The 17935-nt window shown below is 43.5% G+C and overlaps 1 protein-coding gene across 2 annotated transcripts in view; it reads left to right on the forward strand.

The window, feature by feature from the left end:
• LOC109981563 (paired box protein Pax-7) overlaps positions 1–17935 on the forward strand; it is a 56178-nt gene that overhangs the window by 14313 nt on the left and 23930 nt on the right. For both annotated transcript variants that reach the window (XM_020630403.2, XM_020630404.2), the window contains exon 5: positions 14643–14842. In XM_020630403.2, coding sequence (XP_020486059.1) covers positions 14643–14842 — 200 coding nt within the window. The remainder of the gene's footprint in view (positions 1–14642; positions 14843–17935) is intronic.

A 17935-nucleotide genomic window follows, 5' to 3' on the forward strand; every position in this document is an offset into this window, starting at 1 on the left:
TGCTGACAGGGAGGGCCGTCACCGTCTGCGTTAGGTATAAAACTCTAAACAGAAAAGATGAATCACAAGCTGGTTTCAGTCATGCATTCTGGAAAACTTCTAGTCAGGGCAGTCTGCTCTTCAGGAGGCATGTTAGAGCCCGAAATGTAACAACGACCCGAAATGTTATAAAAAAAATAACTGGTCGTTAATGTAACAAGATGCTGAGCCCAAAATGCATTTTTTTGACCATTTTATTGACCAGTTATTACATTTCGGGTCGTTGTTACATTTTGGGATCATCATCCCACCCGATCGCCTGCTGCCTTCACACACGGGCTAAACCTCGGCTTCACACGTTTTAACCAGGGGGGTCGGTCAGGGAAGTTTCTGGGTAAGGTCAGGGTGGGTCACCTCGACGTGAAGAAGACATCCTCTGCTGGGTTGGACTCGTACCTATTAGTCCCACCTGAGTGTGTTTGAGAGAATCGCATGTTACACTCTGAAGAAGAGCAAACGTCTGTGTGACAATTAAAACACGACGTTAGAGAGCTGTCCTTTTTGTTTTCACTTGTTTGAATTTTTTGTTTCGGGATTCAGCACCAGTTTTTTTATTTTTATTATTTTTTGTTGAAAGCGTTCAGGGTGAAACATTCAGTTCATCCTCACATGCAGCTCCTCTCCCAACAAACATCTGGATATTTTCTAGTGTTTTGTGTGTTATGTGTGAAATAACTTTTAAGTTTCAAACGTCTTCAAAATCACATTTTTTGTTCATCCACTCATCAAAACCCACCAGAGCGGTGGCTTCCCGACCTTTTTTTACGTTCGTGACCTAACTTTGACTTCGCAAAACTCCGGCGACCCAGATATCCAGAACACATGCATCTTGTTATTGTTTGTTCAAAGAAGATTAATGTCACTATTATTGTATTTTAAAAGTATTTCCTGAAGCCTCTAGTGATCGATAACGACGATAATGTGAAGATCATTAAAACTTATTGAAGCACAAATGTTTATATTTCAAAATTACCAAAAAAATAAAGTCTGGCCTTAACGTTAACACTGATTAGCATTTTTAGTTGTTGAAGGCGGCTATAGATGATGAGCATGTGGACAGAAAGCCCCCCCCCCCCCCACACACACACACACACACACACACACACACACACACACACACACACACACATACACACACACACACACAAACACACAAACACACAGAGTTGCTAGTAAGAAGAAAACTGGACCGTGAGGCCCCCGTCTGTCTGTTATTGAACGCCTGCGTTTCCCACTGAAGCAGTTGATGAACTCCTCCAAGTTTATCAAAGAAAAGGAAACATGCAGCAAAAGGCTGGAGGCAAGGCGGGCTGACAGTTTATAAAACGGTGGCCATTGTGGCCTGCAGGCAGATGCTTGAATACCTCTGAATAGACTCCCTCAAAGTGACACGACTGAGCGAGACAACAGCCAAACGGTGAAAAGGAAAAAAAGCTTCTCCTCTGCCACGGCCGAGCTGATCGGCATTTCTAATGTTCCTGCTCTGAATGAACGCACTTCTGCAGAGAGCTGCCGTCCTCTCTCTCTCTCTCTCTCTCTCTCTCTCTCTCTCTCTCTCTCTCTGCTGTTTGTGCTTTACAGCCGCGTCAACACGCAGCTGTCTTTATAGTCACAAAGAATCAACTGCAGGCAACATACTACCACTTTGACGCTGTTTTTCTAACTGCAGCAGATTGTTCATTAGTTCAAAAAGGAAGGAAAACACAAATCTGCAACAGAGAGGACAAATTACACTGTAAAAATCAAATCTTAGTGACTGTGTTTGTTTCTCATCCAGAATATCTCTTTTTACTAATTTTAAGCCAAAGTCACCTCAAAAGCACAGATGAACATCTTCATAAAAGATTAAAAAAAAGCAGAAAAAAGGCCTAAATTATTTGTAATAAGTAATATTTCGGGCCAATGCAGGAAGCACATTTTACTTTTTGAGTGTCTTGAATGACTCATTTAGTTGCAGATTTCTCATTTCAAGATACTCAACTTGCACTTGCAGACATTTTTACTCATTTCACTTCTACAAGGATGGTGCAAAAACCCAAAATGTGCATTCTGTTCAGGTTTCAGGTTACATTTAAGTTGCAGCTCGTGCAAGCTGTCACTGTGGTCTGAATCTGACCTGTCGTGGATTGAGTTTGGGCGCTCTGATTTGGGCTCATTATGTGAAATTAAAGGATGCATTAAAGCGAATTGAATATCAGAAGTTTGTGATGTTTCGATAACAGATTTAACGTCATGATTCTGACGTTTCTTGCTCGTTTTAACACATCAAACTTTTCCTGTTTCTACCATTGTGGCCGGTGTGTGGAGAGTGAACAGCATTGATTTGTAGATTGATTGTAGTTGTAGTCAGAATCTGGGCATGACATGGAAATGTGACGGCTACATTTCAAGCCTAATTAGCAGTTACCACGACCCTAAAAAAACCACCCCGTGCCACTTATGGCCATAAAATCCCCCATTTTCTGCTCTTTAGCCTCTTTATCCTGGAATATTTCTCACTGCTGTATTTGTGTCCCCCACCCCCCCCACCCCCCCCCACCCCCCCCCCCCCAATACACAAAGGCAATAAAAATGTCCTAAGAGTGTTGCAAATCAGAAATTTGCTCCCCCCCTCCTCCTCCAGCTGTGAGCGTGGTTGGCCAGCGCTCACTGCAGCCATTTTGGGGCAACCGCGGTGGGGGGGGGGGGCTCAGCTTCAAACACTGAGTACGACTGCCATGATGTAAACATGCACCAACACTCTCAACCCCTCTTCATACTTTGATCCAACATTTGGTCTGAGAAAATCCCAGAAATGAAAGGGTACAGGTTTGACCAGCTGTTGGTTTTTAAATATGTGTAATCATAGCTGGTCATTAGATTTAAGAAGTGTAGTCAAGACCACACTAAACCAGAGTGCTCCGAGACCAAGACCAAGGCCATAAATATGATCTTGTGTGCAGGGGATGTGTCACTCACTTAGACCATAACCATGGGAATAAAACTCAAACTACAAATGAATTGAAGTTATTTGATCTTTTAGAAAGAGGGAGGATTTAGACAAATAGCCAACCAATGGTGGTCTTGATTTAAAATGACATGCGGGGGGGGGGGGGGGGGGGGGGGCAAGGTTTGTGTAGGAGTAAAGGATTGTCAGAAAACCACAATTTGAAGTTCCAGAAAGCCAGAAAAAAATGGAAGCAAAATTACAATCTTTGTTTTTTGTTTTTTTTAACTCTTAGCAAAATTCCTTTAATGTGCATCTGAGCAGAATGTAATGTCTTTGTCTTACAGATTAAACCTATCACTGCGGCTGACATGAGAGAGGGCGGTATGTTTAGGTGACACACTGAGACATCACTGGATGTTATTGGATGAATTGACATTTCTTTCATTAATGTGTCTGGGAGTATTTTTGGTAAAATTACTTGAATTAACACCATTAATGTAAAGTCTCCTCTTGCCTGGCTTGTGACAACATATTCTAGTTTATGTAATATCTAAGAGAGGCCCTGAGAAGGCGGTGGTTGTTAAGGGGGGGGGGGGGCTAGGCTGGCCTGGATTGTCATGAAAAGTGACATCAGCAGGAGGATTTATCCCCCCTCCTCTGTGGTGTGACACTCAGCGGATGAAAAGCTCACCTATCCCTCCATCTCTCTACAAACACATCAGAGTGCGTTTCACCGCTTTTTTAACCACGATGTGTAAAAAAGAGAGTCGACGAGCACAGATCATTTTTCTTTCTCCCTTGCTCTGATTGTTAATCTACTTTCTTCCAAAATGAGATTATTCTATTTTCCCTTGAAAACTTTCTGCGATTGCTTCCTCTAAGCCTGCGGCTGTCCACTGAGGGCTTTGCTGTGTCGAGTATATCTTAAGAGGGCCCTCTTATTATTATATTTGCTCCCAGCTCTAATCTTTATCACTGTTTATATATTGACAGTCGGCAATTTTTTGTTTATGGCTATTTTTTATCTACTAAATAAAGACACATGCATGCCAGTGCCCGGGGAGCAAAGAAGATAAAGACTTTGCATTAATAGCAGTTTGCTAAGACATAATGCCCTGATAAAGGCGGCATCTTTGTGTGGGCTGGATTGAGTTCAGTGCCAGTTTTATGTTCACTGAGAGAGTGCACCGTCGCTGCTCCTTTAGTTTGCTGGGAGATGTTTTTTTTTTTTTTTTGTGGCTATGTGCTTAAGTTTGATTTTTGCAGTGAAACAAGAAAAGTTGGGATTTTCCGATTCTCTCTGCAGAGAGAAGGACGTGTACAGAGTCCCCTAAATCTTTTGGCAAATATTTTACTCATGGTTGCAAAAAACTGCAGACGTTGCACGCTCACTCCACTCCTGCCCGCTTACTCTACACTTTTGCAGCGTTTGTTGTTGTCTAAATGCCATTGTGTTGGCGCTGTGTTGGAACAAAGGCGTGAACAATACTGCAGCGTGTGAATGGGGAGCCGCGGCGTTGCAGAGGCAGCGGCAGGCTGCGGCGCTCGTCTCGGCTGCGGCTCAGTTTTTGCCCACTCCGGTTTGAATATGAGGCCTTTTGTTGACGGAGTGGCTCCCCGTGCCAACTGGCAGATTTTATTTCACTTTCTTTTGTTGGCTTTGAATAATTTTTTTTAAAAAACTTTTGGCTTATGCCTCAATTAGTCGAGTGTTCAGACCCTCGATTGGAAGCCCTGCTTTGTTGGAGCAGGCATGCAAATCTGCAAGTCAAATGAAAATATGCAATTACAGCAAAAATGATAGAAACCTGCAGCTGATATTACGCTAAGCTGTGTTGCGAATCGACGACTTATTGAATAAGAACCTGCAGGAGTTGTTTATCTGCACAGAACATTTTGTAGAGTTGGTATAAATTTAGTGAAAATCCTGTTTTCAAGAGGTGACAAAATGTTCTTTTGGGGGTATTTGCATTGGCAGACATAAGTAGTGCATTTCCTGCTAATAAAGACTTCTAAGTCTGGAGATAAGTAGCAGGTGCACTTGTGCAGAAAGATGTTTTCTTTTTTCATTCATTCTTAATTTTTGCTGATAGAAGCTGCAGGAGTGTGAATTTGTAAAACGATGCAAAATGAGAACTCTTACTCATGTTGCATCTTCCTCCCCCCATCCGTCGGCTCCGTGTCATGCCTCGGCACCGTTTGACCTCTTTAATTCTTGAATATGTGAGCGGCACTTTTGCTCGGCTGCTCAGCTTTAGTGACTCAGTCTGGAAGTGTTTACTGAAGTCCTGCAGAGTGCGGCGGGGCTGCCTGTGCTCTTTCATGCCCGCGGCCCCCCTGAGGAGCTGCTTCTGTTGGCCCTGAAAGGCCCCTGAGAGGCTCCGGGGGCCTCCGTTGTTTAAGGTGAGCCCATTTTGTCAGTGAGGCGGCTGAGCAGAAAGAGGCGGCTAAAAAAAAAAAAAAAAAAGAGCCGCAGGCAGCAGCACCTCTCAGCTTCTCTCTGTCCTCTTATATTCACATGGCTGCAGCCAAAACTCTTCAGCTGCTGAGTGGACGAGCAGGAGTGGACCTGGGATTGTCGTCCTGCTGCTGGGAGAGAGTGTCCTTTATGTTACTTTGGTCTGTTTGATTTTGTGTTTGTAAATGTAACGACTAAAGAAAAACATGTTAAAGACATTAGCGACTATAGCATGCTTGGCAAAAATTTGCAGGGGGGCCCTATGACCAGCGTTCATCACTTTTATGCTATACATAATAATGAACATTTCCAGCATTTGGAGGGGGCACTTCTTCTTCTTCTCTTTTGCTGGTGTCAGAAACTTAAAGTATTGATCCAGTGTTTTGCCTTCCTCGTTCTTTTTTTCACCCCCCAGATGGAGAATTCCTCTTCATTTTGTCTTTGGTTTTCACAAGAATAATGCTTTAAGAAAGGGCCCTCTTAGGGAATTTTTGCACATTTTGAGCCATTGCTGTGGTTAATAATTGGTCAGACGTTGGGGGCCTCTTACTGGCCTAGGGCCCCCAAGTCCATTGCTGCCTTCCCTGTTGACAAGCAGCGTCTCTGAGTGCAGGTCAGAATCAGAAATATAGAGAATATAGAGTAAATATAGAGTATTGCACAGCTGAGGCGTTGAGTCAGAGGTGGTCGTTGTTCACAGTTCACTAAATGAAAGGTTAAAGTGCTGCGTGGATTCAGTTTGACAGTTTAAAGTTCACAGATCATAAATAATGAGGTTTAAGATCAGAGTCATCGAGCAAACACCAGGATGGTTCAGATAGACTTTAAAGTTGGAGTGAACAAGACGTGTTGCATTGTGTCTGAAAGCACACCTGTGCACAGGTTGCCCATTGATCCTCTCATAAATAATGAAGGTTTAAGGCTACTTTTGTTCAGTACTGTAAAAGGTGCACTCACCTGTCTCCGGTCCTGCTTTTGAACACTTTTTTTCATCTTCATACAGAGACGTTAAAGGCTTTATATGTGATTTTTTGATCCAGCAGATGTCACCCTTGAGCACCAGTATGAAACCAAAACAACTCACGCTGCATTGTTGTGTTAGCATGCTAATGCTAGCGATCTTTATTATGCTCGTATCTTCACACTGCATGTAAATTTACCTGAAATGAGCGTGATCTAGAAACACAGTTAAGCAGTGAGTACAGTATGTTATTCTTCTTTGCTCTAGTCCCTCAATTAAACAGCTTTTATACACGAGGGGAGGAGTCAGCCGGCCGTCCCGACGATGTAAACAAACTGAAGATAGGACTCGGAAAACTCTAAAAACATCACAGACAGTGGGACTCGGGTGTTACACCCATTGTAGACAGTCATGACTCGCAGAGTTATTTTCAGAGGATATACTTGATTTCTATTACATTTAAGTGTGAGAAATCACATATAAAGCCTTTAACACACTGATATCGGATGATTTGATTTGACAGTCCGAGCATGTTGAAGTAAAGTGTGTAAACTCAGTGTGTGTGCAGTGAGAGAGCAGACAGGTGATCTTCTCTCAGGTGGAGCTGATCGAACAGAGATACTTCTGTTAGGCCTCAAACACACAAACACATCAGCTGCCTCGTCACCGCTCTCTGAGGAGGACACGGTCCTGCTCTAATAAATTCATCATTTGTTGAGCCAGTGTGTTCCGGTCGACTGGTCAGAGTCCACAGAGAGACACTGAAAGCAGATCCTGGGTGTAATTATACTGGAACTAATATGATTTTCAAAATGACCCATAATTAGTTTCATGCAGCTCTCCAGAGCTCTGTCACTCTTTGTCCTCGTGTCTTCGTATTGTTGGTGTACACACTGCGGTCTTACTGACTACAAGTCTGTGTGCAGCAGCAGCCTGATGAATGAAGGTTTCCTGTCCTCTATAAAATAATAACACCACTTAAACACCTTTTGTGTGTGCTCTCCAACACAGACAAAAGTCATTAAACTGTTTCTTTTAGCTAGTCAGGGGGAACTTAAGGGCTCCTGAGGACAGACAAAGTTCTGCAGAAAAGTTCTTTAAAGGTCACATATAATGTAAAATCCACTTCCCCATGTTCCTCTGACACTAATATGTGTCTCTAGTCTGTCTACAAAGCCCCCAATGCTGAGAAAAGTCCATCTTCTCTGTCTTTTGCCTGCTCCACTTTTCAGAAAATGTGTGCTCAAACAGGCCGTTTGGAGATTTTCCCTTCATGACATCACAAAGGGCAGTAACCCCTCCCCCAGGTGGGTGACACTCCCACAGCTAGGTGTTTGTTCTGCCCTCTGAGTCTGCCGAGTACACCCAAGCCCTTCCAGAGAGGGGGCGTGGTCAGACACAGCTCATTTACATATTTAAAGGTACAGACACAGAAACAGCCTGTTCTGAGCAGGGCTGAAATAGAGGAGTTTATAGTCATGATCAAATACAGGATCAGAGTGGATTTAGAACAAGAAACTTCACACACATGTTTTGAGGAGCTCTGAGACGCATAACCTGGGTGTATTGCAGCCTGTCTCTGATTGGTTGTAGCATCCAGACACTTCCAGACCCTCAGACGATAAAAACAGAGCTTAAAGGTTCCAGACTAATTCTTATTTGTGCATCGTCTGCTGATGGCAGCTCAGATAACACCTTTAAATTGTAAACAACCTTTTCATCTGAGGATGTCTTTAGGCCATCTGTCTCGCATTAATGTAATGAAAGAATGAGAAACAACAACAACAAGCTCCTTTTTACTGATCAAACAATACGGCATTCAAATCTTATAGAGTATATTGAAATAAAAGGCACAGGTGCATGTCTGAAACATTCATCAAAATTAAAGGAGAGATGATTTACACAATATTAATTACTACAAAATATATAAGGGGCGCTGGATGGCCTTGTGGTTATGTTGCTGCCCCATGAACAGAAGCTATGGTCCTCCTCGCAGTGACCTTGGGTTCAAATCTGACCTTTGCCCTTTGCTGCATTTCAACCCCTTCTCTCTCCTCCCAACACTTCCTGTCTATCTACAGCTGTCATGTCAAATAAAGGTAAAAATGCCTCCCGTCCAAGCGGAAAAAAAAGTGAAAAATCACTAAAAGAGATTTGTTTCTTTTGATTCATATTCTACTTCATTACTAAGAAGTTTCTTTTTATTTTCTGTGTTTGATTTAAGACACAGAACTGGGGTTCAGTTTTCATATATCTGGATTATGTTTTTAATTTTTTTTTTGCTGGGGTGCCAGATGGCCTAGCGGTTATGTTGCGCGTCCCATGTACAGAGGGCATTAGTCCTCATCGCAGCGGCCTTGTGTTTGAATTCGACCTTTGCTGCATGTCACCCTCCCCCCCCCACTCTCTCCTCCCAACACTTCCTGTCTCTCTTCAGCTGTCCGATCAATTAAAGGCCACAAATGAATCATTCTTATTGTCCACGATAAGCCCCTAGGTCATGACCTTTGAGATTTTTAGATATTTTTTTTTAGATGAGAAAGTTTTTTGGGTCTTCATGAGGGAAGGTGGATTGCGACGTGATGTTGATCACACTTGATTTGAACATTTCCTGCTGAAGACCTGTACGTTAAATCACTTTTAATTTTCACAGAGCACTTTTAGGCTGTATGATCTTTCCCTGTATCCAAAGAGCACCTGTCTTTGACTCCTTCATTTATTATTTAGCACACCTCAGCAGCTCTATTGGCTCTATTTCTTTGTATTGTTTTAGGATGTTTAAAATCATGTTCTTGTTTTCCCGATTTGCATCAAACAAATGTCGATATTTGGTAAAGCCTGCTGTGATATATCATTGTGAATAAAAAAGATAATCAAGAGGATTGTTTCACTGAAGTGAAGCTGCGTCAGACCGTCCAATCACTGAAGACACCGACTCAGTGTTCTTTGAGAGTTCTGGTTAAAACTGAGGAGGCTACATTTGAGCCTGACTCAGCGAGTGTTCTTTTGCATCATGATTCATGACTTGCATTACGAGAAAAACCACCGATGTTTACCGGTTTCCTGCTCCCTTTAGGAGTCATCGCATTCACTGCCGAGAAGTTCAGAAACTCCCTTAATCACAAGATTCAGTTTCAGATCGATTCCACAGTGCAGGAAAAAAATGAAACAAGCAGCTTTTATATCTTTGGGCTCAGAGGGGACGCAGCACACACACACACACACACACACACACACACACACACACACACACACACACACACACACACACACACACACACACACACACACACACACACACACACACACACACTGTGATCTTAGTGCATGGAGGAAAAAAAAACCGCATAATTGGGTCTTAATTCTGTGATAAATCAGACTCCCTACAACAGGAAAATGGAATTACAGCTATCATTATGAAGTCATTATAACGTCCCATTTTACTGCAACAATGACGTCCAATAGCTGTGCACGGACTATAATTAGATTTGTTTTTATTAGAGGAGTGTGTGAGTGTGTGTTTGTAGCTGCTGCAGTCAGGATGGATCTGATCTCAGACCGTATGTGTTTCTATTCTAATCGTTTTCTCTGTGTGACAAAAAAAGAAAAAAAGAAAGAGGCGGCTGTGTAAATGCAAAGTGTACAGTTTGTTATTTATACTGCAGCACATGTGCAGACCCTGTGAGTGTGTGTGTGTGTGTGTGTGTGTGTGTGTGTGAGGAGCTGCACTGTGCTCCTGATAAGACATAGCATGCCAATTGAGGGATCTGGTGGAGACAAAGATGAAGTCCAGGTTTAGCCCCTCTATCGGCTCTAGGCGTCTGTCTCATTAGCATAATCTCTGCTTTCCATTATCAGCTGGAGAGAGGAGCTGACCCTCCTGATCCACCGGCCTGTCAAACTTTATTCTCCTCCAGCCCGGGGATCCGTATTGTGCTGCCGTCCAGAGCGAGCGTGGAGCTGCTGCAAGCGAGCAAAAACCACACACACACACACACACACACACACACACACACACACACACACACACACACACAAAAAGCCCCAGTTGCTGTTCAGGTTGTCAGCACGGAGGAGGCGGCTGCAGCAGCCCGGACACTCAGCCACACTGTGCCTGTGTGACGTGCACTTTTTCATTTAAAACATGTCCAATCACTGTGAGCTCTGCTTCTCAGCTCTGCTTTTCAAATCCGCTCTCAGATGACCCACTTTTTAAAAAAAGAAAGTCTCTGCTCTGCGAAAGCAAACTTAAGAGGCAGAAACACACATAATGTTGAGGTTCAGGTGGCGTCTTGGAGGCCTGACACCGAACGTGTTTCTCATGCCTGTTTTAGTTGGGGTCATCTCATTGAACCGACGGCTCAAAGGAGACACTGAATGTCCCGTCTTATTATCCTATGATCACAGATAAACCTCCTATAACTGCTGGTACTAAAGCTGTATGCAAATCTAGACTCGACACCTTCTAAAAGTCAGACATGAAAGTCGTTAAGGTCAATCAGTTACGCTCCAAACTGGTCAAATATGACAGCTTGGTGTATCGTTATTTTAAATGCTTGTGTGGTGTGAGGTGTTGACAAATGATGCCAATGAGGAAGTGCAAAATAACTGCAGTTCCTCGAGTGTCCATTTGAGGCTGAAATCTCCATGCAGTGTTTTTAAAAGTCCATTTTTTAAGAACAGAAATGACCACATAAACATCCTGTTTTGGTATGATGAGATCAGTTCTTTGTTGTGACACACTGTACTGCAAGAGAGATCTCATATGTAACGCATCTGTTTTCATTATATGAAGGATAAGAGTTATTCATACATTTGCACAATTAGATGTGAGGCTGTTTCCTGCTCGGCCTCTTTGTTCTAATTTGACCAAAAGTTAGTTTTTCAATATGGCGACCGCAACCCCTCGTCTGAAAACCAAGTTTTTAAACGGTTTTCTGGGTCACAAAGAGTGATACTTTGAGATGTTCTGGACAAAAATCACCAAAGACACAAGTAGTACCAGTTTGACCACATGGGGCGCCACAATCAATGCAAACAGAAAGCTCCTCACAGGAGCTTTAATATCACTAAATCGTGGCCATTTTGAATAAAATAAAACACATAAAACGAGTATAGTTATATAAAAGGGCAATTTCTCCTTATCATATATCAGTATCATAGTTGACAAAGGTCCTCATTGAGAAGTAAAGCTACATTTCATTTAGACCTCCAAAGCCGCACGTCGATGTCATGATACGGCAGGTGAAGCTTTTTGTGAGTCGTTTTGAAGATGATGGATTCAAACATGTCAAATGTGACATCTAGCTGCAGGCGGGGCATGCACACAAACGCAAAACATTTGACATATTTAGAGTCAAAACAGCATCCATGTGAAGGCTGCAAAAAGCCTTAAATATCCTGGATATAGAAATGAATCCCATAGATTTTCGGTCATAAACTCCCCCAGGTAAATCACAGTTTTCTTTTCCTTTAGAAGTATAATCGCTCGTGAGGATATTGCATCAGTTTATCCTGTGGTGGTTGTAAAATTCAAACTGTTTGCACCTGTCTCAGACTTGAGTTGGTTGGTAAATTCTATCTACATTCTACGCTGTGAAAACGTCGCCTTGCTAACATTACTCCTTGAACTACCTCGGAGGGAAATCAGGCCACTGGTTTGGTTCTAAGGTGACTCAAAATGAAACAACACAACAGGCAAAACAAAAAAAACAGCAAGCCTCACAGCTATTTTCCTGAGTCTGAGGCCAAAGCCACTCAGTGAGGGGGAGAAGAAGAGTCAGAGGGAGAGAAAATACTGCAAGCAAAGAAGCCTCGTTCGTCCCCCTTCTCTCTCTCTCTCTCCCCCTCTCTCCCTCTCTCACCCCACCTCTGCCCCCTCTCCTCCTTAAAATCCAGCAGCATGTGGAGGGAAAACAAATAAAGAGTCCATCCTGTCACAGCAGCACCCGCAGGACTCGAGGTGCCTTTTGGAAAGTGATCCCAGCCCACTGCAGCGGCCTCAAGTGTTGTCACGCCAAGTTAGTGCCAAATTGCTTCGCACCCCCCTCCCCCCACCGCTGCCACCGCTGCCACCGACCAGCCCCATCCCTCCCCCAGCCTACCAGCAACAAACAACATGCACAGTATATATGCAGGCTTTCTCTAAAGATGAGTGTGTGTATAAAAATATATGTTTGCTACCTTGGTTTTTAGGAAAACAAATCTTTGCAGGGACTAAACGGTGAAAGAATTGATTTAATTAATGCAGCAGCATGTCCTGCGGCCACATGTAATCCTTTGAGAATTCTCTAGCGGGAGCTTTCAGGCAGGGGGGTGGGGGGGGGGAGCCAGGGGGGAATACAAAAAGATATTCTCCCTGAGACTCTTCCAGTGGCCTGTAATGGGAGCTGCGCACTAATCCCATAATTCCTTGTTTAATTAAACTACAGAGCCGACCCTGTAGTTGTCTAAGCCCGTGTGATGAGCCGTTTCTCTCGCTCTCTCGCTTTTTTCTCTAACATGTGACAAAGTTGTGCAAACAATGAACACACTTCTGTAAACCAATCAATAAACAAACACGTTAGCCACACAGTCATCTACATGAATTACAGAGCTGCACATCTGCAAACATCTGCTCAGGGAAAGACCTCTTCAGGGCTCTTAAACAACTGATCCTTGAACAGCTGAAAGGCTGCGGTGCTCTTTAAACGAACTCTCACAGGTTCAAACACAGTGTGAGGGGATTCTAATGTTTCTAACATCACACATGTATGTGTGTCATCCATGTTTACTTCTTCAGTGTGGCTTGAAGTATTTGTGAGTCAACTGGAAACTATCTCTACAGGAAAATCCCCCAGCGTCAAATTATTATCATCATGATTTAGTTTTGTATATTTTTCAGGGTTTAGATTTTCTTGTTTTATTTCTTAGTCTTCTCTGGTGTTGCTTGTTTCCCTGTAGTGTGTGTTTTTATCTTAATGTTTCCTAGTTTAGTCTTTACTGTTTCCTGTTTTTATTCTGTAAAGTTTCTCTGTTCTAGGGTGTCTTGTTAAAGTCTCGAGTTCTCTGTGTTTCTTAAGTGTTTCCTGATTTATTTTGTAGTTCTTGTCTGCAGTGTTTCTTGTCTTACTCTTACAGTAGTCAGTCCCTGCTCTCCGTTCTGTATCCTGTTAGGACCTCCTGTTCAGTAGGCCGATATTTGTTCTGAGTCATTCAGTGTAGAAGTGGCGTCATTAGCCCTCCTCGTGTTATCGACACTCCAGCTCAGATGTGATCGGCACGACGGCTCAGTGAATAAAATAATACAAAACTTAACAATTTAACAACTTAACAACTTAAAGGCGCGTCACCCGAACCGGCCGTGGACCCAAGAAATGCCCGCTGAATGACCACGAGGGTTCAGTCGACTGAAAAGTCTACGCTCCGTACTGAACTGTGACTTTTCAGAAACGACCTCAGTGTTCCTTGTTGTCAGGTCGTTATCAGATTTCCCCCCTATGGTTGAACGTCTTGTTACCAGTGTTTTCCTATAGTGTCTCCTTGTTTCCCCTTTTTGATTTTTTAGTTCTTGCCTTTTGTTCAAATAAATTAGACTTTTGGTTTCTGCACGTGGGTCCCAACACTATTCTGCATGAAAGTGTCTTAAGTTAAAAATCATGACGTTGCAGAGGGTGAAGTCAACCTTATTGAAGCTGTGTAGGTAAATAACTAAAGTTCAGGTTTATTGTGGTCAAATCGAAGCTCTAATCTGCTGATCAAAAAATTCATGCTGCCTTCAGAGAATCTTTAGAAATCATGGAGTGGTACGCCTTATTTTGAAACAGATATCTGAAGCATCAGATAATCTTCCTGTTCCTCTCTGAACAGCAGCATGGACGCTCGAGTGTGTGAGCGAAATCAGCTGCACAATAAATATTCCGGGACTATTTTCAGCCTGCTGTTGTTGTGTGTTTGTGTGCGCCGCCCTGAGGTCCTGCAGAGAGAGAGAATGGAGCTACACACATCACCAAGGTGGTCTGGAGAGATTAGCACCCCTCGTTTCACTGACACCCCTGCCCCCGGGGGGATTCTGGGATATGCAGATTCTTTATAGAGAGCAGGAGAATATTGTTTTGTCATATAAATAATCACACAGAGAAATCTTTTAAAGCATCAATCCCTCCCTCCTTACTCTGCATCTCTTTTCTGGATTTGTAGGACGATGAGTTGCATGTTTGTCACTGCAGATATAACACAGAGATGTGAAGTAACCCCTCCATGTGCTTTTTGTCCAGGCAGCCGGATGGACGAGGTGTCAGATGTGGAGTCAGAGCCGGACCTCCCACTGAAGAGGAAGCAGCGCCGGAGTCGGACTACGTTCACGGCCGAGCAGCTGGAGGAGCTGGAGAAGGCCTTCGAGAGAACCCATTACCCCGACATCTACACCAGAGAGGAGCTCGCCCAGAGGACCAAACTCACCGAGGCCAGGGTCCAGGTAATCAACACAATGACATCCGACTGTCTGACTGACTGCTGCTCCACTGACTGAAGAGATGGGGGGGTGGTTACTTTCTTATTTCTGCCATTAACCTGCCATCAAGGGAACAGGCTATTTCCCAGAGGTCTGAATCCTTTCTTTAGTTTTATAGACTTCATAGAGTATCTGCACCAATAGAGCCACACAGGAAGCATTTTGAACACGTGCCACTGCTCTCCTGAAAGTTTTTTTGAAATGATCAGAAAATGATGCCGATTGGGAATGCATAAGACACCTGAATTCAGAGCAGATCTTCCCCGCCTTTATCCGGATTGTGTGAGCACTGCAGGTGTTTTCCGGGCCGCTCGCTGTTGACGATGTTGTTCACGTTGAGAGGATTTTCAGCAAGTTTTTAAAAATGTCAGCAGCTGAATATCCTGAAGTTGTTGTGTGAAAAGCGTTCAAGAGGGCCAGACATGAAGCTGAGTTTTAAACTTCAACCTGAGTCGACTGAGTTGGGTGCAGGGCGGGGGGGGCGAGGACTGATGATAATGACCTGCTAATATAAGAACTTCTCAGTCCATCGACAACTTCAAATCTTTGTTTCAAACTCACCTCTTTGCTCTGGCTTTTAATACAATTTGAGCTTGACATTTTGAAATTTCTTCCTTCCTGCAGCCCTATAGTCTTAAAGTTGACCTTGGAAAATCATCCCAGGAAGAAAAACAGTTTTATTGAATCGACGTTCCGTCCCTTGTGTCAGGGTGCAGACAGCTCTTTGGCTTCTGTCCTGTCACATGTCTTCATCACGCTCACATGGGATCCATTCGCTCAACATCTCTGTGCATTGATGTGAGACTTTGAAGACCAGATTCCACGTTAACCCCCCCCCACCCACCCAACTCTGAGTAATAGTGACACACATAGTCTGTGCAGCTCTGCCAGCTGTTCACTTCTCAGCTGAGGAACCCGTCTCTCTCTGTGCTGCCGTCTGAGTTTGACAGCGAGAGCGAGAGGAAACGCGGCAGAGCGCCGACAACAGCTGTGAGGTGTTCAGCGTCGGTGGTGGTGGGGGTCTGCATTCCTCATGTGTGTCTCACTCTCCAACATCTTGGCTAGAATCTGTGTTTCCCACCACTTTCAAGCCCCACCACTCGTTGTAAAACTCACAGAAGATCACAGACGGGCCCGGCCGGCTCTCTCACGGGAGATCTAATCCTCCACAGATACGAGGGTCAATCAAGACTCAGGGAGACGAAGAGAGGGAGGAGCAAGCATGGCAGGGAAACCAGCAGAGTCAAAGAATAATGCACATAACTCTACCGGACACAACAGCAAAAGTTTTATTTGTCCGTCAGAGAGTGAGAGAGAGAGAGGAGAGAGAGGAGAGAGAGAGAGAGAGAGAGTAGAGAATAGAGAAAGAGAGAGAGGAGAGAGAGAGAGGAGATAGAGGGGAGAGAGAGAGAGAGAGAGAAAGAGAGAGAGGGGGGAATGATGACATGTGAGAAAGGAGCCACAGGTTGGACTTGAATCCGGCTGCCCGCTTAGGGGACTATAGTCTCCATACGTGGGGGCGCAACCTAACCATCAGCGCCCCAATTCAAGGAGATATGCTGAAACCTTTATGGGGCGGGACACGATTGCCAGGCCATCCCGTGCACATTTATTTTTGAATTTTGATAATGGTGGTGGAACGTGCTTTATATCTGCTGGCAGATAAAAGAGTTTCATGCAACTAGAGGCAGATCAAGATAATATTTAGTTTGTTAGTCTTATGTTGCTTAATGCTGATAAGACAAGATGTGATATGGAAGTACTGTTTTAATCCAGAGGGAGAGAGGAACTGTGGCTGGTTGCTGTAACTGTGATGTCAGAGGAGATTCTGATCACAAGTGGAGGCTTTACATGAGGCAGTAAGAGCAGGAATGAGACAGATGCTCCTGTAAACACATGAAATGACTCAGGTGGTTGTAAGGGTTAGTGTCCTGTGTGTGTTTGTGTGTAAATACATTTTAATTAGAGAGAGTGTGTAAGAGGGATAGGAGTGAGGCTTCCTCTTGACCTCCTCATTTTGACTTCACATAACAACGCAGCAGGTCAGTTTAGGAGTGGATACAATTCAGGGATTGGACGCCCGTGAATATGAAAGAAAGACGTGGACTTATAGCAGCAAAGAAGATTAAATATAAATTTATATAATCAGAGTGAGGAGAAACACCAAGTGGATAAAGCTCGTTCTAAAACGAGGGTGAACCTTGTGTTGTCTTTTACCCGTGGACGTGGAGTTGGTCTGCTTCCTGTTGGACAGGCAGGTGATGAACACCGGCGGTTAGCTTGTGCTAGTGTGCGTTAGCTTCCAATGTCGCTAAAGGCAGTAAACATACACACTACGTCCTGCAGGGAGTCCAGGAGGAGGAGGCCCTGTTTGAATGCTTCGATTAAAACCTACTTCATAAAATGCTGCTGACTCCACCTTTAAGAGAATTTATCGCTAACTGCATTAATGACCTGCTATTTCAGTTTCAGTGAGGTTTTTTTAGAGTCAAACTGTTAACATTTGCTGGTTGAAGCTTTGTGATGTGTGGATTTGCTGCTTGTCTTCATCAGTGAATGAAGAGCTTTTGTTTTTTTGCTACACTGGTTGGAAAACAGACGCTTTTTCAGGAGAAAATGTGACAGACATTTTTGCTTTTTGTCACATTTTGTGTATTAGAAGGAAGCAGAAACTTTCCAGAAGTTCGTCTGGCAGATATTTAAATTCAAACCTGAAATTCTTTTTTCATTTTTCAGATACAGCTGAAGTTGAATCAAGTCAACTAAACCTTTACATGTAAATCAGAATCAGTCGACTCAAACTTTAAAGTACAGTAAGACACATTTTCAAAAGACTTTCATGCTCAAACATCCACCTTCTTAAAACTTGAATATATATATATATGGTGATTTATTTGATTGAAAAGCTTGTCAGAGACATATTTGCACATAAATGCACACATACATTTTACTTATTACATATGAGCTATGAATGAAATATCATGAAAAGCGTGTCTCAGCTTTTTTTCATCTGTAGCAGTGGTTGGGTGGAGGTCTCGCTTGTCCACACTCTCTGCT

This window comes from Labrus bergylta, chromosome 12 (assembly GCF_963930695.1).
Source record: "Labrus bergylta chromosome 12, fLabBer1.1, whole genome shotgun sequence".
In the NCBI taxonomy this organism is placed as follows: Eukaryota; Metazoa; Chordata; class Actinopteri; order Labriformes; family Labridae; genus Labrus; species Labrus bergylta.